We start from the raw sequence: 27,423 nt of genomic DNA, 5'->3' as shown, positions 1-27,423 counted from the left end.
TATCAAGTTTCTATTGTTGTTTTAAATCGTGCTAATTTTACTTATTTCCATTTCATAAAACTTGCTTAAATATACTAACAATCAATAATAAAGATTATTAAATTGAAAGCATGTAGAGCGTACTAAGAATGTCAACTTTTAATAAAGAAATTGTGACTGATTACAGCAAAGAGGTCACCAACAAGGGATACCAGAGGGCAGCAATAAAATAAAAGTCTTATGTACAGTCTCACTTATCAGTTTAGGGATTAACTTGTCACACTGCTATCGCCCTGATAAAGTGAGGCAACTACAGCTAAGGAGGGAAATGAATATAGAGCACAGATGCTACAAGCAGCGCACGAAAAAAGCAACAGATGTCAAACGAATAATTCAACAAATGTTTGTCTAACATTTTATCAACAGGAAATCTAAAATAAGTGAGTGTTCCCTCCCTAAAATTTAGTAACTTGATGCATCATAAAATGCTGACACAGCTTCTAATTTACAGACTAAATTATGTATAGTATAGTTTGAAGTCTCTTTAATTCTTTACATATGAGCATCAGCAGACACTGATAATACCATTGTGAACCTGTATTTTCATTACTCTGAAGTACGGCTGACAGGCTAAATGTGAGGAGGGAAAAAAGGGCAGCCCCACGCGGGGTGGGGGGGTGGGGGGGTGCGGTTTAGCGCCGCCTTCCGCCCAGGGCCTGACCCTGGAGACCCGGGATCCAGTCCCACATCGGGCTCCCTGCATGGAGCCTGCTTCTCTCTCTGTGTCTCTCATGAATAGATGAAATCTTTAAAAAAAAAAAAAAAAAGAAAGAAAGAAAATAAGAAAGACAAGAAAAAATACAAAGAGGACTTCCTTGCTGAAAACTACCTTCTTCTGTACCTCAAATGGGTGAAAAATGCACGATCATATCTAGCACTGTATTTAGAGAAAGGGCAAAGGTACGGTTAAGCCTCCTCCAACCTCCCAAACAAACAAAAAAACAAGCTCAGCAATTGAAAGCGTCCTGGAGACCACTTAGTGATACAGAAATTTACCTTTCAACAAAAGCAAGGGTTAAGGCTGATTCACAATTCCCCTTGGCTGTAACTGCACCGAGAAACTTGTTTAGGAAGCTTCAGATGCCGCGGGGAAGTGTATTTCAAGACCCCAGGAAGGGGCACCTGGCTGGTTCGGTGGTTGAGCATCTGCCTTTGCTTTGGCTCAGGTCGTGGTCTTAGGGGTTGGGTTGTGTGTGGGGGGGGTCCCCTGCAGGGAGCCTGCCTCTCCCTCTGCCTAGGTCTCTCTCTCTCTGTGTCTCATGAACAAATACAGTCTTTAAAGGCCCCAGGAGAACCTCCATCCACCGGCGAGCGCGGAGCACTCAAGGACTCCACGCCGATCTCGCTGCAGAACTACCGGCCCAGCGCACCGCCGCACGCGCTCCCTCCAGGATTCGGGGCCGGAGAGCGCTCCTGGGAGGAGGGCAGGAGAATCATCATCATCATCATCATCATCACCATCATCATCATCTTCTTCTTCTATCGATCCAGGAACTCTGGCACGGAAAGCGTGAACCACCCAAGGTAACGATGTCGTCACCAAGGGACGACAGGAATAGAACCCAAATCCCTGGGCTCCCAGGCTCGTGTTTTCTCCTTAATCGTGCGCTCCTTCCCACCCCTCCGAGAGCACCAGGTGCGAAGGGTCGGAGAAGGGAGCGCACACCCGGAGCCCGGTCGGCGAGGCCGCCGCCGCCTCGCTCAGGGGCCCCCGGACCCACTCCGCGGCGCAGGCCGGGGACGATGAAGGCAGCCGCGGCCGCGACCCCCGGCGACCAGGAGCTGGAGCTAGGTACCGCCCCGCTGCCCCTCCCCCCGGGCCCGCGCTCCCCCGCCCCACCCCCCCACCCCCCGGAGGGGGCGCGCGGGGGCGCCGCGCTGCGTCTCCACCGCTACCACACCTCCTCGGTGGGAGCACGGGCCGGTACCACGTGCGCTCCGCGGGGCCCGCCACGACCGGGCGGGATGGAGACCGCACGCCGAGAGCCCTCCCCGCTCCCACGGCGCGGCCGTCCCCGGGGCAACCTCCCGCCGAGGACGCCTTCCGGGGCGCGCGCGTCTACGCCCCCCCCCCACGCTCCCCGCACGCTCCCCCCCCCCCCCGCGCGGAGGACGCCGGCGCGCGCGCGCACTGCGGGCCATTCCAAACCGTTACTCCGCCCGCCGGGGTGGGGCCAAGCCCAACGGCCGAGTCTGCGCAGTTGCGCCCGGCCGGCTCCGAGGCCGCCGCGCACTACAAGTCCCAGAAGGCAACGCTCCGCGGGGGCGAGCGGCCGCCTTACCTGCCGCGAGCTCGTTCCACCGGCTGCTGGTGCTCTCCCCGTTCCCCCGTGCCCGCGGGTCTCATTTCTGTAGTCAAGTCTTAGCGCCTTCGACCTGGAAGCTCTTGGCGTACCCCCTTTGTCTCCCTCGAACTATGCCAGACGCCCTCACCGGAGTTGGGTAGTGCACCCACCCGACAGAGAGGGGAACCTGGGGAGGCCCAAGCCGAGGCAGCTCGGTCGCACTTCCGCCTCGCGGGCTCCGGAAGGGAGCGCGCACGCGCGCCCTGCGACTCCGGCGCGGTTGACTTCCGCTCCCACTGTGCCCCGCGAGCCGAATCATGGATCACACTGGTAAGGAGGCGGAGGCAGCGGGGGTCCCGGGTCCATGCCCCCTCGGCCGGCCTGGGACTGGCCGCCCGGCGGGCGGAGCGGGGGTGCGCTCGCCCTGCAGCGCTGGGGGGTGGCGGTGAGAGAGAAATCCCACAGACCCCTCCCGGTGCCCGGCAAGGGCCTGCCGTTTCCCGGCCTACCCTCCGGTGTGGTACCTACAGCCTCGGTGCCGGCAGCAGCCGCCGCTCTGGTGCTGCGGAGCTCCCCGCCCGCACGGTGGGCGGCGCGGCCTCGTGGGGACCGGGGCGCGCTGCCTCCTTTTTTTTTTTTTTTAAAAAAAAAAAAACCTTGGTGCCCCGCTCTGCGTTTCGGGTGCCGGCGGGCAGACTCCAGGCTCAGGGTCCGGGCGCGGGAGGGGGCTGCGGGCGGGCGCTGCGGGGGGCGCTGCGGGTCCTTCGTGGACCCGAGGCGGAGGGGGGAGCCAGGTGAGAGTTTTCGGAATCCTGCTCGGGGCGGCTTTTCCGTCTGAGCCCAAAGCCTGCTCCGCGCGTCGGCTGTGGTCCTTACTCCTCTTTCGGGGGCGTTTACAAAGGAGAGCTTAAATTCAAGATACCCGCATCTCTTTCTCCAAGTAAGAAGGACTCCGCTCTTCGTTGCGTGTTGTTTGGCTTTTTTTTTCTTCTTCGTGGATTTTGGATAGTGAGTGAGTGAACCTGGGGCTACTGTTCCGTGTGGTTCCATCAGCCATATCCTAAGTAGGATAAAAGGATACTCCTTGTATTAAGTATTGGGTAAGGTGTTCTCAGTCATCAAATGCCTACTTAATTTTGTACATATAGGCGTAAAATTATATCTGTCTATAAAATTTAGTGAGTGCTAGTCAGCAAAACCTATGCCAGACCCCACCCAGTGTGCCTAGAGAGGGAATGATGGACTTGGAAACCAGGCCAACTGCGTTCCTGGCCTCATGGAGATTACATTCTGTTGGGAAAGACACGATAGAGAAGTTTTTTTTTTTTTTTTTTTTTTTTTTAGACCTAAACAGTACAGATCATGATGAGCGCTTGGAAAAAAAAAATTAACAGCGTCTGTGGTAAAGACTAATAGGAGGAGGCTTCAGAGAGAGTGGTCAGGGAGGGTCTTTCTGGATTTCTAAGCTGAGATCTGATAGATGAGAAGAATCCCTGCATGGAATTAATCAGGAGTAAAGCGTGTCTAGCAAATATGAAGACTCTGAGGAAGGAAAACGTAGAGGTCAGTCAGCTACAGCTTAGCAAGAAGCAACGAGCCCTAAGAGATTGGAAGGGACGGTGGGAGTCAGATGGTACAGGACTTTGAAGGCCGTGGTAAAGATTTGATTCTTTTTTTTTTTTTTTTAAGATTTTATTTATTTATTCATGAGAGACAGAGAGGCAGAGGCACAGGCTGAGGGAGAAGCAGGCTCCATGCAGGGAGCCCGATGTGGGACTCGATCCCGGGACTCCAGGATCACGCCCTGGGCTGAAGGCAGGTGCCAAACTGCTGAGCCCCGTGGGGATCCCTGAAGCCATTGAGCAGGAGTACAGGAGGAACATAATTTCTTTTAAAAACACAATAACTTGTTTGTGGAGAATGGTGTGAGAGACAAGACTGATAGAAAATAGTTTAGATGGTGATTGCAGTAGAACACTAAGAGAGGCTCGGTAATGAAGTTGGTTCGGTTTAGAGAAAAGGGGAGTGGGCATATCGAATGTTGTGGTGGAATTCAAGTAGGAGCTTTGTGAGAGAAAAGAGAGATGACTTACCTTTCTGGTTTGAGCAGCTAGGCAGTGCCTGTTACTAAGTTGGGGAAAACTTGGGAGGAAAACAGACGTCTTTTTTTTAAGTGGTAAAGGGAGACTTGGGAACTTGAGAATGAGATTTTGGGCTGCAAAGGATGAGCTGTGTACGAGGATATACAAGGGGAGATGTCAAGTGGAGATCAGAGGAAAGATCTGGGTTGAAAAATACGTATTTGAGACTTATGAGCAGGTAGCTGTTGTTTTAAGGAATGAGGATGGATGAGATCACTCAAAGAACAAGAATACAGAGAAGAAGAGGGCCAAGAACCGGGCTGTAAGGAACTCTAGTTTTGGAAATTTTGTAGAATTGAGATCTGGGACCTTGGTGTTAGAGTAGTAAACATGCAACTTCAGCAAAACACTTCTCATTACAGCCCCTTACTAGAATTGAGAGTGAAGCGCCTTCCGCAGTTTAGAGGATATTATGTTAGGAAGTTGTAGTGTGGCTGGGTGTGTTTCTGAGTATTATCCTAGTTCTCCAAGTTAAAATGTTGACTAGAAAGTAAGAGTCATCCTGGCATGAAAATATTCACAAATGATCTGACCACTTAAAAAATTAGTTCCTACTCAAATATCCCTGCTGCTCCTTTTCTGTTTTTAAAAGATTTTATTTTTAAAGTAAGCTCTGCACCCAACATGGAGCTGGAACTTACAACCCCTAGATCAAGAGTCACATGGTCTACTGACTGAGCCAGCCAGGCGTTCCTTTTTCAATTCTTTTAATTTTGTTGTAAGCCATTGTCCTTGCTTTCTATCAGGAAATCGTATCACATCAGGAAATGGTATCACATGCTGTATATTGACTGATTATAAAACTTGCAAAAGATTCAGGTTTTCATGGAATTCATAAACATGAATTTGATAACTGAAGCACAACTAAAACGGGCAACTGGGATGTCTGGGTGGCTCAGCGGTTGAGCATCTGCCTTTGGCTCAGGGCGTGATCCTGGAGTCCTGGGATCGAGTCCTGCATTGGGCTCCCTACCAGGGAGTTTGCCTGTGCTTCTGCCTCTGCCTCTTTCTCTGTCATGAGTAAATAAATAAAATTAAAAAAAAAAAATCATTGGCAAGTGAGGAAGTGCCAGTTGATTGAAGACATTATGATCAGGTAGGCATCTTAACGGAAATATTTTAATGTGGAGGGTTTAAGAGAGGCCCTTGGGGAAATTGATGAAATCCTTGAATATTACGCAAAAATGACTGATTTTATGATCATGCTGAAAAGTCAAACATATAATGAATTCTATCTTCTAATAGCATTTTGCCAGGAAAAACTACTCCAAGAAACTCCAATTAATACTTGATTCATTCTTTGGTTGTTCTAAGAATCAGCACTTAGTTATAACAGAAATCTAAATTTTGTAAGATATTTCTTGGGTTCCTTTAATTCAGGATAAAATTCTAAACACATATTTTAAAAAATACTATCATGTAAGAGTGTTACTCCCTTTTAAAGTGGATTCACCTTAAATGACCAATTACAGAGGTGCCTGGCTGGCTTTGTTGGTAGAGCGTTTGACTCAGTCTTGGGGTTGTAAGTTCAAGCCCCACATTGGATGTAGAGATCACTTAAGAAAATCTTTGAAAAGTAAAAAGTAAAAATAAATGGTCAGTTATATCTTTAGTTCTCATTTTCTGTGTAAAATCCAAGGACTTCTGTGGTTACGGGATTTATATTTTTGGCATGTTCAAGAAGAAATTGCTGTATTTTCTGATTTTTAATTAAAAAAAAAAAAAGGCAAGCCCAGAATGATGTCACTGTTAAATGCTGTACTTTGTTTGTGGGCTTGCAATTTGTGAGTAGGTGGCAAGGTGTTAAGGGGCAGTAGACTCCCTAGAAGTTGTGGTGGACTAAGCAAGCAATTGTGACAGGTGTTCAGGGTGGTGGGAAAAGGATTTGCAGTAATGAAGGGTTGGGATTTGGTCATTCCACTAGATAAAACCGTTGAGTCTTTCTAGTATCTGAAGGACAACATTGAACTGTTAAATATCTGTCTACATTAACTTGCTTTTCTACTTTATTGGAAAATCAGGAATACCTTTTGAGAAAGAAAAAAAAATGATTCATGTCTTTTGGCTTGTAGATACTTTTACATAAATAACTGGAATGGAAGCAGATGAAATAACATTATTCAACTTGTTAATACATGTAGTGAAGTTTGAAGGTTGACCAAGTTGAGTTTATCCTAACTGGAGATTTTAGCTAGCCATGTAATTCCTTTTCCATGAATTTTTTCTTTGAGGATTAGCTTTTGTAAAAGTAATAGCAGAAAGCAGACTGAAAGAGATTGGAATTAATTATTAATGACCTATTTTGAATTTTGTTCTAAATATTGTCCAGAAAGAGGGGCATCTGGTTGGCTGGGTCAGAAGAGTATGTGACTCTTGATCTTGAGGTCATGAGTTCAAGCCACGTGTAGGATATAGAGATTACTTAGATAAATAAAACTTAAAATAAGTATTGTTCAGAAAGAGTGCAAATTGATGTGAATTTAACATGTGTCTAAAATCCTAGTACCCTTGGAGGTCATTAGTACTAGGTTACTACTTCCTAATTTGGCTTTACTGAATGTAATGTGGACAGTGTGCCTGTCAATCTTGATTGTACTATCTCCTGCATGGCAAGTTCAATAATTTATCACATTTAAAACATTACTATTTTAAAAAAATTATTTTATTTGCATTTCCTACTTTAGGGCATTTCCCTTTGTGTCTTTAGTAGTAAAGGTGAATATTTACTGTATTGTAATATTTTGTCATAGACTTGAAACAAGGGAGACTATTAACCTTCGATGGAGTCAGTTCTATGAAATAATGCTCCTATTACTCATGAGAAATGAGTTCATTTATTTCATAGCTAGTAACAAGCAGAGACTTAGAAAGTGTCTCTTGTTTACATTTAGTTTAATTGCAGAAATTTTGCATACCCTTAAACTCTAATTTTCCGTTATGATGCTGTGCTGCTTACAATAGCACACTCACATTATATATCTAGAAAGGTTATGCACAAATACATGATTGCATGTTTCTGCTATTAAATGGTGTGATAAGTTTTGCTATCCTTGAATACTTTTTAGAAAAACTATTTTACATTTAAGGAAATAGTCACCTTCCTTAAAACTAACTTCATTTTCAAATGTATTATTTATTTAATTTTGCCATTGTCAGTGTTAGTTTTGTGTTTTGTTTTATTGATTGTCCTAATGTAGATTCATTTCATAAACTGTAACAAGTGTTTTGTGTGCTTGGTGGAGATAGGGATGATTTTCTTTCTTTTCCTCCTTCTACTTCCTTTACTTTTTTTTTTTTTAATCTAAAAAAATCTCTTATAGTTAAAGACAGAAGTTCTTATCTCATAGTTAAAGACAGAAGTGGCTTATGAAGGGTCTTATGTTTTCTGCAAACTCTTCTGGAATCACATAAATTTTTATTGTCTACTTTTAGGGAGAGGTTCTATAACTTTTGTCAACTTAAAAAGGGTTCTTTGTCTCAAAAAGCATTGCTTTAAGGTTTTATCTAATGTAGAGAAAATTAGTGTTTAAACTTATATAGCATAATATTTAAAATCAGAACCTACATATTTAGCCCTTGATAATGTTGGGTATGTTACTTTAATACCTGTGGCAGAATAATCTTCAAAAGAGGAAAACTAAAATGACAACTTTTTTCTTCTGCCATAGACAATGAGTTACAAGGCACTAATAGTTCTGGATCATTGGGTGGTCTTGATGTTCGAAGACGAATTCCTATAAAGCTCATCTCCAAACAAGGGAACAAAACCAAAACTGCGCCTCGAACTCCAAGGACTATAAACAGGATGCCTGCAAAGGCTCCACCTGGTGATGAAGGTAATTTGTTTAAACTGACAAGTCCAAAAGTCTTTCTTTTGTATCTAATTCCACCAAATAATCCATGTGGTCTTATTTATTAATTTACTAATAATGACCTTTTTTTTTATCTTACTGTCTTCACTTTTTTTCAGTCTTTCTGTTTGACTCTCATTTTGGCATGTACTTTCCGGTATAGTATTTTTGGTTTTTTCTTTTGTTATTGAAAGTAACACTGCCTGTTGTTTTTTTTTTTTTTTTTTTTTAATTTTTTTATTTATTTATGATAGTCACACACACACAGAGAGAGAGAGAGAGAGAGAGAGAGAGAGAGAGAGAGAGGCAGAGACACAGGCCGAGGGAGAAGCAGGCTCCATGCACCGGGAGCCCGACGTGGGATTCGATCCCGGGTCTCCAGGATCACGCCCTGGGCCAAAGGCAGGCGCTAAACCGCTGCGCCACCCAGGGATCCCCAACACTGCCTGTTGTTTGAAAATAAAAAAACCTAAATAATACAGCAGAAAGCATAATATGAAAAGTAAAATTTGTTCCTCTACTTTGACAATACTCCACCAAAATGATTTCTGTTACAACTTTTTTTATAGTATAGTAACTTTTTAATGTATAACTGCCCTTTTTTCATGTAAGATGCATTTGAAATTTTTCCACGTATCAGTATATACAGATGTACTCATTTAAGAAAATAGGTTTGGATATTTCTTTTTTATGGATATGCCGTAATTTAATAGTTTTTATAACTTCTTTGCTGTTAAAAACAGTGTTGCAGTAAATATTGTATGTATAGCTTAGCATGTATACTTGAGGTAGAACTGCATGAATTTGGGTATTTTATAAGTTGATGGATATGGTGCATTTTAGAATTTAATGGATATTGTCAAATGGCTCTATAAAAAGTATATCAGTTTATATTCCCATACACCAATATCGTGACTACTAGCCTCCTAAAATTTTTGTTTTGATATACATTTCTTCAATTATGAGTGGGGTTGTGTGTATATCTTTTCATAGTATTGGGCATTTCTTCTGCCTAGGATCTACCTGTTCATATCCTCTAACCATTTTTTACTTTTTTCTTTCTCTTGACTTTTATTAGTTCCTTACATATTATTAAATTGACTCTTTGTCATATATTGTATAGATTCACCATTTGTCTTTTGCATTTTTTATATATAATTTTTATTGTAGAAAAGTTTGAAGATTCTGTGTTGTCAGGTACCAATCCAGTCATTTCTGTTAGGACTTCTCCGTTTTATTTTATTTTTAAGATTTTATTTATTTATTCATAAGAGACACCCAGGGAGAGTCAGACACACAGGCAGAAGGAGAAGCAGGCTCCATGCAGGGAGCCCGACGTGGGACTTGTTCCCGGGACCCCAGGATCACGTCCTGAGCCAAAGGCAGACACTCAACTGCTGAGCCACCCAGGCATCCCGACTTCTGGGTCTTATAAAATTCTTAGAAAGGCCTTTCCCCTATTTCATGAGCCCAAAGTAATTTGTCTGTCTTGCCCTTTAGCACAGGGTCAGCAAACTATGGCCTGTGGACCAAATCCAGCTCAGTCTTTATAAAGTCTTATTGGAATATAGCCATGCCCATTCATTTAAGTAATGTTTATGGTTGCTTTCACACTATAATGGCATGGTTGAGTAATTCCAAGAGACCAACGCAGCCTAAAATATTTACTTACCTAGCTTTTTACAGAAAAAGTTAGCTGGCACTGGGACATTTATGGACATATATTTGGTTATTAGAAAAATAAAGTGGAGTTTGGCGCCTCTATTTTTCCCTCTAAAACAGCTGTTTGTCTCAACTATTGAATGATCTGTCTTTTCTCTGCTGAGAATAGGAATCTGATCATTATCCTACATTAAAGGTCTAAAAGTATTTATGTCTATTTCTGGATTTCCTGTTCTATTCCAGCAATCTGTCTGTATTTCTTTTTGGAACCAAATGTTTTAATTATACCTCATATTATGATTCCTTTTATTGTAGCGTATCTCTCCCCATCTAAACAGGTACATTTGGAGTCAAATGTTACAAATTGGATTGGTAGCAATTTAGGGCTGCCCCTCACTATCCATAACCTAGGGTCTCCTTTCTTTGGTCTTTTTGTTTCTTTTAATAATTTCTAAAAACTGCACAGTAATCTGCACATAAATTCTTGTTGGAATAATCCAAACGAGGCAAAAAAAGCTAAAAAAGAAACCCCTTCTATCCTTTTCCTCTCAGATATCCCCTCATTCCCTCTTCTCTCACTCCTCAAGCCCCATACCCTTCTTTTGTTGTTTTTAAAGATTATTTATTTATTAATGGGGGGGGGCAGAGACAAAGGCAGAGGGAGAAGCAGGCTCCATGCAGGGAGCCTGATGGACTCGATCCAGGGTCTCCAGGATCAGACCCTGGGTTGAAGGCGGCGCTAAACTGCTGAGCCACCCGGGCTGCCCCCCATACCCCTTTCTAAGGGGAACTACTCTTACCATTCTTTCTCCTAATAGCACAAACTGAGACTGAAGATAATTTTTGAATATTTTAGTTTAACTTACTTGGGATAAAAAATAAGTGGTGTTTTTTTTTCCCTAGGCATTGATCAAAATAGGGAGTTTTGGGTGCTGATACGGGGTTTGGTGTATGGTTTGGTGTATACACACACACACACACACACACACACACATAGTTTAAGGATAGGAGCACAGATCAGACTACTCTGAAAAATGATTACATGCTCCTCATTTCCTTTTCTGTTTTGCACAATAATTTTCTGTATTTTAGATAAATAAAATTGATTTTTCTTATTTTGAGTTTTAGATGACAGCATCTTTTGTAAGGTACAAAAAGGTAAGAGCCTACAGCCACTTGTTTGTAACTTGTAAGAACACTCTTTGAACTCTCTTTTGTATTGGAGATAATTAGCAGTGCACTGAAGTGTCCATATCATCTTCAAAAGATTCTTACATTGTATTTGTGCGTATGTCCATGTGTCCACCCATACACAGGTGCTGTAATTTAACCATATTTGAGTAAAGTTAAAACTTGTGAGCTTGGGCTACTCTGTTTACCAGTTCTAGGGCCAAAAGAGACACGAGAAGCTTGGCATTTTGGAGGGATAATGTGTCTTCTCAACTTTACTTTAGGTAATTGGATTATACCTAGAATTACCATCAGAGTGTCCATTGGTTTTCTGTTCTTTTGTATGAAATGAGAGGATGACGATCAGGGTCAGAGAAACTGAACCCATTTGATCTTTGTAACATTATTGGTATATGTAGTGTAGAGGAGGATACTTGTGAATAGGTATGATATGCCTTCTGCCTTTTGGATGATAAACCAGGGAGAGGTTTTAATTGAAAGGATGAAGTATGAATATGTTATTTCTAAAAACAGGCTCAGTTGTAAGACTGAAGAAGAGGATACCTAATTTACTAAGTCTAAGAAGAAAACCTGCAGAATTCTTTGTTTCCATTATATGCTTTTGGCAATAAAATCAGCCTCTTGCAGCATGACACCACTTTGGTAGGTAGATTAGAGTAAATGGTGATCAGTATCTTAGAAGGTGGTGCAACAAATGTGCTGATGGTAAATAGTAAAGTTTTATACTAGAGATAGTCTGATGAGTTAATAAGAGCACTTGAATGGGAGTGAAGAGTTCTGAGGTATGTTCCTGGCCCTACCACTAATCCATGTGTTGAGTTATTGTGGGTCTCCATACTACAATATTCTCAATTAGAAAATAAGAGAGTTGGACTGGATGGTCACCAAGATTATTTCTAGCTGACATTTTAAACTCAATTTAACTAATCTTGATTATCTTGTCCTTAGAAGAGCTTTGAAAGGCATCAGATGGGTCTCTCATTGTACAGGTCTGTGGTGAGTACATGTACTTCCAAAATGAAATTTAGGATTTTAAAAGTTAATCCTTAACACTTTCTTTTTTCAGAAGGATTTGATTATAATGAAGAAGAACGGTATGACTGTAAAGGGGGAGAACTGTTTGGAAATCAGCGAAGATTTCCTGGACACCTTTTTTGGGACTTCCAGGTATAACTAAAAATAAAACATTTTATTAGAACAATAAAATATCTTAAATATTTTATTATAATCAGAATACTTAAAGAATGGTATGAACTTTTATTACAGCTATTAAAACTTTTTAGAACACTCAAATCATTTGTTTATTAATGCCATATATCCACTAATTTAAAAAATAATTTGAAGTAATTTTCTGTAAAGTCAAGTAAAAACAGTGACCATAAGCTAAGGTCACTTAGTCTTTGACTAAGAGGACAAAAAAAAAAAAAAACAAAACACCGCTAATGATGTGGAATATATGGGAATTATGCCAAGAAACCTTTATTTCTAATTGTTTTAACAACTTTTATAAATACTAACCAATTGATTGCCTAATTTATAAATACAACTTTTAGAAATGCTTAAAAAGGAAATTTTAATTCTGTCATTTCAACAGATAAACATCTTAGGTGAAAAGGATGATACGCCAGTTCATTTCTGTGACAAATGTGGATTGCCTATTAAAATCTATGGGCGAATGGTAAGTATTACTATATCAAATCACATTTGCATTTGTAAGCATTTGCATAGAGTTGGGATTTTGAAATTTAAGTAGATAGGTTTATCACTGTTTAATGACTAAGTTCATGACATTTTAGTGAGTATGAAATAGCTAAGGGCAATTTTGGGATAACATCATTTATTATGGATAATTATGACAGATTCTTGAATTACTTGAAAAATACTAAGGAAACTAACTTCTGAAAACTTATTTCTTTGGACTGTTTGGTACTTGTTAGTATACATTTATTATAGTTTATTAAGGAAAAATTTTTTTCTTGTTTAAAGAATAAGATCAGTTACTCGTTTCTGAAGGCTATAATTTTAAATGTAAAACTAATAATTATAATTTCTGAGAATTGAATTCTGATCCTTAAAACAATTACAACCCCAGCTGTAATTTTACAGTAATTTTGATACATGCTCCCTCAAAAAAAGATGGTTTCACATTTGTGTTTGAAAAAAAATTGAATTCAGTAACATATCTGCCGGTAGAGAATGTAGATTATGCAGTCTTTGCTGTGTAACATAACTAAACAACAGCAATGGATTGTGAATTTTAAAATGGTCTAACATCATTTTACTGTGTCTTTCTGATTTATTTTTAGATTTTTAAAAGTTTATTAACTACCAGAGAAGAATGCTACTTACATTAAGTGTAGGAGATATTTGTTATTTTTTTACTTTGGAATAGTTTCAAGAGGGGCAGGATAAGATAAAACATGGTTTTGGTATTCTTTGGGAGATTTTTTTTGAAGTTATTTTTTTAAATTAAATTTTTAAAAAAATTTTTAATTGAAGTATAGTTGACATTCAGGTGTAAACACAGTGGTTTGATAATTACATACATTACACTGTGCTCACCATGGTAAGTGTGGTAACCATCTTTTATCACACACAGTTATTACAATATTATTGTCTCTGTTTCAATATTGTGTATTTCAATATTGACTATGCTGTACTTTTCATCCCTGTGACTTGTTTGTTTTATAATTGGAAGTTTGTACCTCTTAATCACCTTCATCTATTTTTGCCTATCCCCCGCACACAACTACTAGTGTGTTTTTTGTATTTATGACTGTTTCTCTTCTTGTGTTTGTTTTGTTTTTTACATTCCACATGTAAGTGAAATCATACGGTATTTGTCTTTCTCTGTTGTCTTTTTAAAGATTTATTTATTTATTTTAGAGAGAGAACTCATAAGTAGGGAGAGTGGGAGAGGGAGAGAATCTCAAGCAAACTCCCTGCTGAGTGTAGAGTCCAACTTGGGGCTCGATAACATGACCCTGAAATTGTAACCAGAGCTGAAATCAATATTTTTATTTATTTAATATTTTTATTTATTATTTAACCGACGGAATATTTAACTGATGGAACCACGCAGGCGTCCTTGTCTTTCAATGGTTGACTTTACTCAGTGTAATACCCTCTGGGTTCATCCACATTGTCACAAATGGCAAGATTTAATTATTAAGTATTTTTTTAATTTTTATTTTTATTATGTGTATTATTGTTTTCATTGTATTATTATTTTTTGTATTATTTGTTATAAGTTTTTAATATTCCATTATGTGTATGTACCACATCTTCTTTATCCACTTATCTATCATCGGACGGACACTTGGATTACTTCCATATCTTGGCTATTATAAATAATGTTGCAATAAACATAAGGGTGCATATACCTTTTCGAATTAGTGTTTTTGTTTTCCTCAGGTAAATTCCCAGAAGTGGAATTACTGGAGTGTATGGTACTTCAAGTTTTAGATTTTTCGAGGAACTTCCATACCGTTTTCCATAGTGGCTCCACCAATTTACATTCCTGCCAGCAGTGCATGGGAGTTTGTTTTTCTCCACATCCTCACCAACATGTTATTTCTTGTCTTTTGATACTAGCCATTCAGACAGATGTAAGGTGATACCTCATTGTGGTTTTGATTTGCATTTCTCTGATGATTGGTGCCTACTGGCCATCTGTATGTCATTTTTGGAAAATTGTTTATTCAGGTCCTCTGTCCATTTTTTTTTTTAAGATTTTATTTATTTATTCATGAGAGAGAGAGAGGCAGAGAGACACAGGCAGAGGGAGAAGCAGGCTCCATGCAGGGAGCCCGACGCGGGACCCGATCCCAGGACTCAAGGATCATGACCTGGGCTGAAGGCAGTGCTAAACTGCTGAGCCACCCAGGCTGCCCCCTCTCTCCATTTTTAATCAGATTATTGGATGGTGTTTTTGTTTGTTTGTTTGTTTGTTTGTTTGTTGTTTGTTTTGGTGTTGAGTTGTATAAGTTCTTTATGTGTTTTAGGTATTAACCCCTAATTGAATAGATCATTTGCATATTTCTTCTCTCATTCAGTAGGTTGTCTTTTTGTCTTGTTGATTTCTTTGCTGTGCAAAAGCTTTTCAGTTTGTTATAGTCCCAGTTACTTACTTTGCTTTTGTTTTCTTTGCTTAAGGAGATACCTAGGAAAATATTGCTAAGATTGCTGTCCAAGAGATTGCTGCCTATATTTTCTTTTAGGACTTTTATTGTTTCAGGTCATACATGTAGGTCTTTAATCCATTTTGAGTTTATTTTTGTGTATGGTATTAAAAAGTGGTCCAGTTTCATTCTTTTTCTATGTAGCTGTCCAGTGTCCCAATACCATTTATTAAAGAGATTGGGTTTTCCCCATTGTATATTTTTGTTTCCTTTGTCATAGATTCATTGATCATATGAGCATGGGTTTACTTCTGGGGTCCCAACTCTGTTTCATTCATCTTGTCTGTTTTTGCCAGTACCATAGTTTTGATCACTACAGCTTTGTAGTATAGTTTGAAACCTGGGCTTGTGATACCTCCAACTTTGTTCTTTCTCAAGATTGCTTTGGCTGTTTGGGGCCTTTTGTGGTTCCATACAAACTTTAGGATTTTTTGTTCTAGTTCTGTGAAAAATTACATCGAATCTGTAGATTGCTTTGGATAATCTGGGCTTCTTCACGTGCTTTACATCCTAGGATCCACAGGATGAAACTCGTAACATTTATATTTCCAGAAAGTGTAAGCAGATGCACATGTATACATTTATTAAGGAAAGAGCCAAAGGTTTCATTATATTCTCAAAGTGTTTTGTTACTGAAAAAGGTTAACTGTTGCTTTTCTGTAACTAGTACTTAATGTTTATTATGATGAATAGTTCTCAAGTGTCTTCTATGTCTAGGTTATTGTGCTTATGGTTATTTTTTATGGAAATATTTTACATTCTTGTATGCTTAACTAATATGTCTCTGTTCACAGATTCCATGCAAGCATGTTTTTTGCTATGACTGTGCTATTTTACATGAAAAAAAAGGAGATAAGATGTGTCCAGGGTAAGATTATCATTACATTTTTAAATAATAAAGTTTGTGATGAGATGAATTGTAATCTAGGTTAAAGGCCCGGGTATGATATAAGTCAGCAGCAGGATATCAAATATGCAGACATGGCTGATCTTTCTTTGTGAGCCCAGAGTTGGCCATAGCCTTCTCCTTAGGATAGGGCTATATAGCTATTATCTGTCCATTCAGATTGGCCAAAACAAACAACATTTGTCATCACAAAATTACTATTATAAATGAGAACAGTTTTGTTTTCTTTTTTTTTTTTAATTTTTTTGTTTTATTTATTTATGATAGGCACACAGTGAGAGAGAGAGAGGCAGAGACACAGGCAGAGGGAGAAGCAGGCTCCATACACCGGGAGCCCGACGTGGGATTCGATCCCGGGTCTCCAGGATCACGCCCTGGGCCAAAGGCAGGCGCCAAACCGCTGCGCCACCCAGGGATCCCACAGTTTTGTTTTCTGATGGGATACATGAGAGATAGTATCAGGCAGTGATTGAGAACAGGGACTTTGGAATTAGAATTCTTGGCTTCAAATCCCTTTTCTGACATTTATTAGCTATGTCCCTGGTTCTTTCTTCATCTGTAAAGTGGAGCTAATAATATCTACCTCCCTGTGTTGTTGTTAGAGCTAAACTAGTATATATATAGTACCTTACATGTGATAAGTACTGTGTTAAGTATAAGTTATTATTTATTACCTCGAAATCTTATTTATGTCTGGAGCATTATGTCTTAGAACATGATCGTGGCATCAGCTCAGACAAGTTATGAAGAAGATCTAGAGGTATTGGTTGCTACTGATCTGATTTGGGATGATCTTGAGAGATCCAGAATAAGGAATTTTTATATCAGTTTAGAATCCCTGATAGAAGGCTTAAGAAAGCTTTGAGACAAACTTCCTTGGGACAATTGTAAGCTGCTGAGATTTTATAACCTGGGTCAGAAGCTATCCCAAGATCAGTAGTATTGGTTGATAACAGAATTACAGATAGTTCTAGGATGATTTCTTTTTTTGGTGTAGGAAGATTGGCATCACCGAGAGAGAAGAGATGATTCAATAAGTATTCTAATATTAATATTTAAAAAGGAATTTAGGTTTCAAGATATTAAGTGTAACTCCTCAGTAAGTACCTCACTAGTTGGCCCTTAGCTATTTGAGAACATAAGCCTATCTGGCTTAACAGACTCAGATCAGGAAATGAAGAAATGGCAACCCAAGTTACATAAATATCATACACTGTTGCTTTTAAGCATCACCCAAAACAAAGTACCTTATATCCTGTTACTGTAGAGATATTTCTGAGTTTGCAGCAAATTAGGAACAAGAAATGGGAACTGTGCCAAATGACCACTAAAGGGAAGCCTGCTAGGATCAAGGAGTGCCAGTCTTACAGCAAGGATGGAAATATGGACACAACTCAAAATAAAAAATATAGAGCCATTTAATATAATTTCAAATGACCTGACACACATATTCAGTGATCATAGCTTGTGTCTCTGCATATGTAGTGCTTAACTAGTGATTCAGTTCTGTCACTTTCATTGTTTCCTTTATCCTAAGGATATTCTTTAAGGTAGGGCAAAATAGAAAAACACTGTGAGTTAGGTAGAATGCATGTTTTAACCCCATATTGCAGATGAAGAAATAAGCAAAGAGATTAAGTGACTTCTCCAAGATTACAGAGCCAATGCTTGACCCCATTTCTTCTGATACCTAGCTCAGTCCTCTTTCCACTATTTCCAACAGACTACAAAGGCAAGTGTGGATTAAATACAGTGAATGAAAAAGAGTTGTAATTTTGACCCTGAGTCTTTAAGAAAATACTGAGTTAAATTTAGTGCCTACAGTTTAGAAGGGAGTGTTTAGTATTTTTTAGTAGTGAAATTGGTAACTCTTCCTTAAGGGACTCTTGATAGTCAGTTTGAATTTAAATTGTTCACATTGTTTAATGTTAGGAACCCTGATGATTGGGATGATCTTACTAATTTCTGTTAGTCCTTGTGGTATCTTTTATTTAGTATTGTTTGCTCAGCACATACTGATTGCTCAATAAATATCGTACAGGTTTGAATTCTAGGACTATGACAGATCTTTGGTTTAACCTTTCTGGATATTTTTGCAAATGGATGTAAAGCGTAGAGTTCTTTGAGACAAGATCATTCTAGGCCTTAGGAAGGATGGGTCTCTTTTTAAAACCTAATCTGTTTGATGAGCACTTCTCATTTTTTCTTCACTTCAGAGTTCTGAGGTTGGTAGAAATGCTGATGCTTAATAGGGAACAGACCGCAGAATGGGAGAGAAGTTAAGGGTTCACTTTCTGTAACTATAACTTTTAATTGTGAACTTCTGCAATATTTTCCACAACTGGTTTTTAAAAACAGGCCTGTGTATGAAATTATGTGCATTGTCTTTGTAGTCTGCTTTTAGTAAATCAGTTTTTTCCCCTTCTAATTTAGCTGTAGTGATCCTGTGCAGCGAATCGAGCAGTGTACACGAGGTTCTCTCTTCATGTGTAGCATTGTTCAAGGGTGCAAGAGAACATACTTGTCTCAGCGAGACTTACAGGCTCATATCAACCACCGCCATATGAGAGCTGGAAAACCTGTTACCCGTGCTTCACTTGAAAACGTTCATCCTCCTATTGCTCCACCACCAACTGAAATCCCCGATCGTTTTCTGATGCCGCCAGATAAGCACCACATGAGCCATATCCCGCCAAAGCAGCACATCATGATGCCACCACCTCCTTTGCAACATGTGCCACATGAGCACTATAATCAGCCACATGAGGATATTCGTGCTCCTCCTGCAGAATTGTCCATGGCTCCTCCTCCACCTCGTTCGGTCAGTCAGGAAACCTTTCGTATTTCAACAAGAAAACACAGCAATTTAATAACTGTCCCTATTCAGGATGACTCAAATTCAGGTGCTAGAGAACCACCACCTCCTGCCCCAGCACCTGCTCACCACCATCCTGAATATCAGGGTCAACCAGTGGTATCGCACCCTCATCATATTATGCCTCCACAGCAACATTATGCACCACCCCCACCTCCTCCACCACCAATAAGCCATCCAATGCCACATCCTCCCCAGGCTGCAGGTACTCCTCACTTGGTTTATAGCCAAGCTCCACCTCCACCAATGACCTCTGCTCCACCACCAATAACCCCTCCCCCTGGACATATTATTGCCCAGATGCCACCTTATATGAATCATCCTCCTCCAGGACCTCCCCCACCTCAACATGGTGGTCCACCTGTAACTGCACCCCCTCCTCACCATTATAATCCCAACTCTTTACCCCAGTTCACTGAAGATCAAGGAACTCTGAGCCCTCCATTTACACAACCAGGGGGAATGAGTCCTGGTATCTGGCCTGCACCGAGAGGGCCACCTCCTCCTCCACGAATGCAGGGTCCGCCTTCTCAAACCCCACTTCCTGGACCACATCATCCAGATCAGACAAGATATAGACCGTATTACCAATGATTAATAGTGCTTTGAACTGAAGATATGATGAGGAAAAAAAAAAACTTATGTATAGTCAATCTTTTAATTAAGCTTTTGACTGTTTTGGGGAAGGAAAAACACCTCTTAGTGAGGTGACCGTAAAACATTTAGGGTCTTGTCTCTTAATATGGTTTTAAATCTTGACCTTAGGATTGATTTCAAGTACTATACTGTAGCGCAGATAAGTGGCTCAGTTGAGCACAGCTATATTTTAACAACTTTGTTCCCCTAACGTGGTAAATTGACCCAGAGGTGACCATTTGTAAAAAAAATTTGAGAATTTTTCATTGTCCACTTTCAAAAATATTGCTTTTGTTAAATCCAATGTTTAGTTTTTCTTGTGATACATTTTGTTAACCTGTGTAAAAGGATTAAATTTCAAAATGGTTGTAAAAATGCTATTTTTATGTGAATTTAAGTGCAGCCACATACTGTTTTTTAAAACCATATGTTTTACCACTAATTTCCCAAAGTTACAATAAAATCCTAAAAGTAAAAATCTACTAGAATTTACTGTAAGGCAGACTGTTAAATGGTAAAGAATTATTTCACATTTTAGGCACTGAAATTTTGAGGTATATTAAGTATATAATGCACTTCACTTGGATGCCTTTTCATTTTTAGGCAGCCTCAGGAGCACCAAAATACATTGGAATTCCATATTTATGTTCGTAATATTAAAAGGCATTAGTAATTATTTGGAAAGATATGGCCAAAGTAATTGACTCTACAGGCTCCAAGCTGTTGGGGGATACTGTTACTCATTAATGCTTTTTACTGAATGGTTGGAATCACATGATGCACCACATTTACTAATCTTAAGTAACATTATTTTATAGAACTGTTTAAATTGTGTTATTTAGATGAAGTGTGTTCTACTCTGCTCATTGTCTTAAACTAAATATTTAGGGCTGAATAGGCTTTGTATAATTCCTCATATCCTGGTAGAGTTTGATCCTGTGCTTTGAAGTGGATTCTTGTCTATTGGGTTTTAAAGTACAATTTGAATGCCATCGAGGAATACTGTGTTAATGAAGGATGTTCTTGTAATCACAAACTTGCGTTGCTCAGGTTTCATTACTGTGTGATAAGGTTTTGTTTTGTTTTTTTTCTCTAACTTGAAATTTTAAAACTATTATCTCCTATTCCTTTTATTGGTTAAGCAGTATAAAATTTGGAACGTTTTAAAATGGAGTCAACAGTGCAGACTTCCAGATGATTTTGTATTGGAGAAAAGTAATTACTAAATTGTGAATTTCAGAGCTTTATAAGGTGCCTTTTGAGTCAGCTTTTGCATTATAGGGGCTTGTTACAGTCCAGCTACCATGACCACTTACGTTTTATACGGAACTCATATGTATAAATCAACAGTCTTAGGATATTACTATATATCCTTTGAATAAACCCCTGTGAAGTATTTCCTCCCCCTAAAATGGTGCATAATATAAACATGAAAAGTGTAGTATGCAGATATCATTTATTAACTAGTTTGTAGTGCATAAATCTAGAACATTTCTTTTTGACAAAGGGTGAACTGATGGCTAATTTACCATTTAATTCTGTCAGATAAAGGCAAAACAGTGTCTCCCCTTGGATCATCAGATGCAGAGGCATCTATGAACTTAGAGCTGATGTTAGAGATGATATCGATTATCATTTCAACCTTGACCAGCTGAAAATAACTAATACACTTTTTTTTAAGTTAATTGAGTGATTTTTCACATCTAGCAATTTGAGAGTCCAGTGTAATGCAATATATCTAGTGAGAAATTCTTGTTATTAGAAGCGTGGGAGTGAAGTATGAACTAGTGTGAGATGGTGGTGGTGAGTGTTTCTGTCATTTTACTGTAGGTACTTGGACTGGTGCGAACTTGATTCCTTTTCATGCCCCTGTTTAGGAGCTGTTAAAATGTTACTGTTGAAAATCCAATACCATTCTTCATTTCTTGTAATAAGAAAATAGCCAAATTCACTTTAGAGCTTTTCATCTATTTATGAGGAGCTCTCCTGTTTTTACTGAAAGTCACTAGAGTTGAAAGTGGTATGAAGCCACTTAGCCTATGTATTGGACAAAATAATTAGTATCATGATAAACTTCCACATGTTAAAGAGAATTCTCGTAGAGTTAAAAAAAAAATGATTTCTTTTCAGTTAGGCTTAAAAAATATGTGTTATCCAGGGAGGCAGATCAGATGAATGTGTTGTAGCAGACAAAATTTTTAAATGGTGTTAGACTTGAATTCATCCAGTTATTGTTTGAATGAGGGTGGGTGGGTAGAAGGATAACAAAATTACTGTTAGTGTTTCTTTCCTTAAGGAAAAAGATGTGAATCCCAGCCTTATTTCAGGGAAGCCTTTGAAGCTATGATGGACATAAGTCTAAATTAAATGTATGTATGTTTCATTATATTGCTCTTAAGACTACTGAGGTGGCAGTTTAATTCTTAAAAACAATAAAATGGAAGCATAAATACTATTTTGCCTAGATGAATTTTTACCTAATGATGACATATTTGGGAGAATGAAATTTTTTTGTGTTTATGTATTGATACAACTTTTACAGTAAAATTAGATTCACTTTTCTTGAGATGAAAACCAGCAAGTCGAATGTTCAAATTTCTTCAGTGGCATGCTTGTTCACATTATAGTATAGTATTTGGGGGAGCTATCAGTTGAAAAACCATGAGAAACTATATCCATTTTGCCCTGTAAAAACCATTTGCTCAAAATTATTGTGTAAATATGAAATACCAGTGAAATACAAGTGGAAAAGATCATTTGAACGTAATTTTTAAACTCTAAGTAACTTTACTAAATGAGATATACAGAGCTGCTGTAGACTTTGTTCTAACATACTGGAAGAGTGTCCTACCTCTTTCTGGAAGAGTACTATGCTCCAATCTCCTGAAAATTTTGAAAAAGTCCTGTATTATAAGTACAGTTGACCTGAACAACGTGGGAATTAGGGGTGCCGATCTCCCTGCACAGTCAAATCCACATACGACTTTTGATTCCCCTAAAACTTTGGTAATAGCCTGATAACATACACGGTTGGTTAATACATATTTAGTATATTATATGTATTATATGCTGTATTCTTACAATGAAGCTAGAAAAAAGTTGTTAGAAAGTTACAAGGAGAAAATACAGTACAGTACCATATAGAAAAAAATCCGTGTATAAGTAAGTGTGGACCTGTGCAATTCAGACCCCTGTTGTTCAAGGGTCAGCTGTACATGGAAGAAATCACAAGTACCTAGAATAAAAATATACTTTTCTAATTATTAGATTAGCCATCAAATATTGATGTTAATTGAGGTTTGACAAACATACTATATTTTGACCAAAGTGGATTTATTTTTCTTCACTGGTTTGTAACTGTAATCTGTTAAATTTTGGTCTAGAAACTAAGTAGAATTTACTTATGACAATATATGCACAATCTAATAAAGCAATATTGGATATACTTCGCCTAATGGGGACAGAGAGGTAAGCCAGTGAAAATACTTGATATTAATAAAAACATTTGCATTTTCAAACAATTTTTGTTTTGATTCATGCCCCTTTAATTTTCTGTTGTTGAGGGGAAAAGTGTTAAGACAATTTTTTTAAAAAGACAATTCTTCAAGCAGTATTTTAGTGTTAAAGTTTAATTTTCCCATCTCCCTATCGTTAAGAATTATGAATTTTTAGGCACTCCACAATCCCAGAATTGAATAGGCCATAGGTTTAGCTCTCACACATGGGCAGGACTATATCTTGTTAAAAATCTAGTATTTTGAAATGTTAATCTATTCTATGACTCAGGATATTCCATTTCTATTCTAAGTAGTTGTAGACACCAGTTTTCATATTCCATTAGGCCCATTTCCTGTTCATCTACCTATAAAATTGCTCTCCTTTTGCCTGCCTTCAGATTGAAAAGTTCTCTTTTTAGTTTTCTTCCTAAGTGTTCCTTTCAAACCTCTAACTTTTTGTTTTAAAATTGGTACTTCATTCACATAAGTAATAAATCTCTTGGGAAAAATGTAACACATTAATGCTGCAAAAAAAAGGTATAGATCCCATTGCAGTCAGTGAACATTGCCCTCCCAGAGATAAGAGCTGTTACAATTTTGGTGCATATTATCCATAATCATTTTAGTTGCAGAGCCAACAGCTAAATAGGTTCCATGCTCTGGGTGAGCATCTGAATCCATGGTAAATGTAGTATTTCATGGCCAATATTCAGTAAACATAGACTGAGCACTTAACCATGTGGGCTATGAATCATTCACTCATTCATTCAGGTATGTACTCAACAGTATTCCAAGCACTTGGGGTACACAAGTCTTTAGAGATCAACAAATTTCATTAAATTACCTAACATGTTAGTGTGATAAAATTCTATGGGATAAAAGAAAAATTAAGATAATAGAGTGGGAGCTTTGCCTCTTTAAGTAGTGTGGTTTGGGTAGAATTCATCAGAGATGACATTTGAGAATGATTTGCAGTAGGTGAGGTTACTTAAAAAATTTTTAAAAATATTCACAATGAGGTGCCTGGCTGGCCCAGTTGGCAGAGCATGCAACTCTTGATCTTGGGGTTGTATATTCAAGGTCCACGTTGGGTGTAGAGATTACTTAAAAACAAAAAATGAAAATCTTTGAAATAGGTGAGAGCCACATAGATACCATAGGGCAGAACTGTTCTAAGCAGAAATAGTGTATAAAGGTCACCTGGCAGATACGGAGAACAGCAAGGAGACTGGATTGGAATGAGAGATGAGCAAGAAGAGGAGGTCAGAGAGCTAATAACAGAGGGAATGGGGAGATCACAAGCTTTCTGGGCCATCGTAAACTTTGACCTTGCTCTGACTTTGGAAGCCACTGTGGGATTCTGAGCAAAGGAATGGAATGATCTGGTCCTTTTTAGAAGGACTTTTCTGGCTGTGTGTTTGGGAAAGTTGAGGAAGGTAAAGAGAGACCAGTCAGAAGGTTTTAGTAATTTACACAAGAGATGATGGTGGTACTTGTGGAAGGATAAATATATAAAATAATTCATATGTGTAAAAAATTTAATAAATATATGTACATAAATTAATCACTATATGTGAGACAATGGGTATATAATGGTGAACTAAGTTAGATATGGTCACTGCCCTTTCGGAGCTTACATTCTAACTCATCTAGAGATTATTCTTGGTAGTCATTCCTAAATTTTCCTCAAAAAATCTCATATTCTTTTTCAAAGGATAGTAGCTAGGAAAAAAAATTATCTTAAAAAATGTATCACGAAAATATACACAGCCATAATGAGAGAGAAATACTAAGTTTATTAGACTCTGGACATTTATATTACGTTTCCTAATAGCTCTTCTGGGTACATTTTCATTGTACAATGTTAAATTAGCGACTTTGGAACAAATCTGTACAATGTACCTCTATTGTTGCGGACTTTAGTCCTGCCTTTGCTAGATCAGTTTTTAGACAGGTGTTAATTTCTTTTGTGAGGTAATATTTCCTAATGATTAAGAGCCTGGCTCTGGAGTTTGGCTGTCTAGGCTGAATTCTTTTTTTTTTTTTTTTTAAGATTTTATTTATTCATAAGAGACATACAGAGAGAAAGAGAGGCAGAGAGAGAAGCAGGCTCCATGCAGGGAGCCCGATGCGGGACTCGATCCCAGGTCTCCAGGATCATGCCCTGGGCTGAAGGCAGGTGCTCAACCGCTGAGCCACCCGGGCTGCCCTAGGCTGAATTCTGACTCTCCTCCCTGCAACTAGGTAGCAGACTAGTTTCTTACTTACCTCTTTGAGCCTTGGTTTATTTTGCTTTTCTAAAAAATGAGGACAAACAGTATCTTCCTTAGGTGGTCTACTTTGAGAATTAAATGACTTGATTCAAGATATATAGATCTAAGGTACATATCTTAAAGGTAGACTCAATAGGAAATTTCCCAACAGATTTTTCAACCTGAGCAGCTGGAAGACTGGAGTTGGCATTAGCTGGGGTGGAAAAGGTGCTGGCAGAGGAGACTGAGGGTCAAGGAGGTCAGTAGATTGATGTCCAGATGAAAATGACAGAAACATGAATTAAAGAGTCCTATGGTCTGTTCTTGTTTATGCAATATATGGTCAAACTTGCATTTAGAACATTTAATTTAATTTGCATTTCTAAGTGGTAAGCTACTGTGTTTAGACAAGAATGTATGTGAAATACTTAAAATAATTATTAGAAAACTTTGAAGGATAAACTCAGCATGTACTAGCTTCAACCTTTCTTAATTTCAGTAATGTATCTCTCTTCACAAGTTGTTCTTTCATCCAGTTGAATCACTGGATATCCTCTTGCTTTCAGTCTTGCTCTGGCTTGACTTACAGAAATTTTATTTTTATCTTCCAACATGATCTCTTGGCCTTTTCCTAAAGCAGGGATCAGATTTTTGTACCAATTTCCAATATTTGCTCTGAGGCATGCGAGTAGAGACCCAGCCCCATGTACTCCCACTACCCAAAGCATACCCACCTGAGAGGCCCAAGAGAAAAAACATTTAAGGGTGAGGTTAAGTGAACCTCTAAGATGTTACGGTTGAATAGATTGAAGTGGGGACACAATGGTTGGAGTGCTCCAAGTCACTCAGATGAGCAAGAAAGGTGTAAAGAGCTCCTTTATTTGGGAAGATGTAGACACCTGCCATAATCCTACATAAGGTTTGTGCTCCACTTCCAAGCCAAGTGATCAATGAAATGAGCTTATGTTTTCAATTTCTCCTCCCTGACCTTTACAGAGAAAGAGCTCTTAACCTGACATTCATGGAATGGCCTATATAAGTGCATCATATATAAATCAAGTATAAAATGTGTGCGTGTGTGTGTTTTCCCTAAAGTCTGTAGGATGCAATGAGGCTCTCTACAAGAATCTCTAACTCAAAAAATTTAACAACTGTTTCTTCAAAGAGTGCTTATCTTCTGGTTTTTAAGAGTAGCTGTGTCAGTACCTTTGTTTCACCTTCCTGTAATTGATTTGAAGTCTAATGGATTCAGTCAAGACGCTAATAAAGGATAGAAGGAAACCCTTAGAGATGAGATCTAAAACCACTGGGACTTTTCCCATTGACAAAATTATTTTTTACAAAGTCACAAAATTCTCTATTACATAAAATAAATACAATTTGCACTTAGAACAATGCCAGCAAAAAAAAAAAAAAAGAGAGAAGCATGTGTGCCAAGACGCATGCTCCAGCTAAACTGAGCTCTCGAGCTGTGAGTTACAAATAATCACCAGCTGTGAAGAAGAGTCGTGCTTTGTCCTGCTATCTTTTCTTTCCTCTACGACCAGGAAGAACTGGTTACACATCATGTTTTCTCTTTGCTTTTCACCTTCTTGCTTTTCCATTTTATATCTTCATTACCTTATACAATTTTCATACTACCCTGAAGAAAGGGCTTGCCTCAAAAGCTAGTTATGGTTACAGATATGGCATTAGAAAGTTGGTGCCCAGATCTGGATAGGAGGTTGTTGGATGCACTAGAAGGCTACAGTGATGATCATAAACTGGGCAAAGTTAAGTGTCATTGCAGGGGTTCCAGGTTTCAGAGGATTCTCAGGTGGCAGGTTTCCAGCCAGACCACCTCAAAGGTACCCACGGGCAGGTGTATTTCAGAAAGCTAACAAGAAATTTAACAAAACAAGACATA

General features: G+C 38.9%; 1 protein-coding gene across 2 annotated transcripts; it reads left to right on the top strand.

Annotated features, from left to right (window-relative positions):
* Positions 1–2,564: 2,564 nt before the first annotated feature.
* Positions 2,565–22,223, top strand: CBLL1 (Cbl proto-oncogene like 1). Of its 2 annotated transcripts, none has more exons than XM_055300842.1 (6): positions 2,565–2,654; positions 8,134–8,301; positions 12,239–12,336; positions 12,764–12,847; positions 16,145–16,218; positions 18,691–22,223. In XM_055300842.1, exons 1-6 carry the CDS (start codon positions 2,642–2,644, stop codon positions 19,724–19,726), a joined length of 1,473 nt encoding a protein of 490 aa, XP_055156817.1. In that variant the 5' UTR covers positions 2,565–2,641; the 3' UTR covers positions 19,727–22,223. The 2 variants fall into 2 exon arrangements, with proteins under 2 accessions (XP_055156817.1, XP_055156816.1); XM_055300841.1 differs by having other exon boundaries at positions 2,567–2,654; positions 12,236–12,336.
* Positions 22,224–27,423: the final 5,200 nt, after the last annotated feature.

This window comes from Nyctereutes procyonoides, unplaced genomic scaffold (genome assembly GCF_905146905.1).
Source record: "Nyctereutes procyonoides isolate TBG_1078 unplaced genomic scaffold, NYPRO_anot_genome, whole genome shotgun sequence".
Classification (NCBI taxonomy): Eukaryota; Metazoa; Chordata; class Mammalia; order Carnivora; family Canidae; genus Nyctereutes; species Nyctereutes procyonoides.
This window is presented reverse-complemented; position numbering and strand designations above follow the sequence as displayed.

What these genes read in the sequence shown, in the direction of transcription:
- CBLL1 (XM_055300841.1), top strand. An exon ending in TTAAAATCTATGGGCGAATG is followed by an intron (nt 12,848 to 16,144) that starts GTAAGTATTACT and finishes CTCTGTTCACAG; the next exon opens with ATTCCATGCAAGCATGTTTT. An exon ending in GGAGATAAGATGTGTCCAGG is followed by an intron (nt 16,219 to 18,690) that starts GTAAGATTATCA and finishes CTTCTAATTTAG; the next exon opens with CTGTAGTGATCCTGTGCAGC.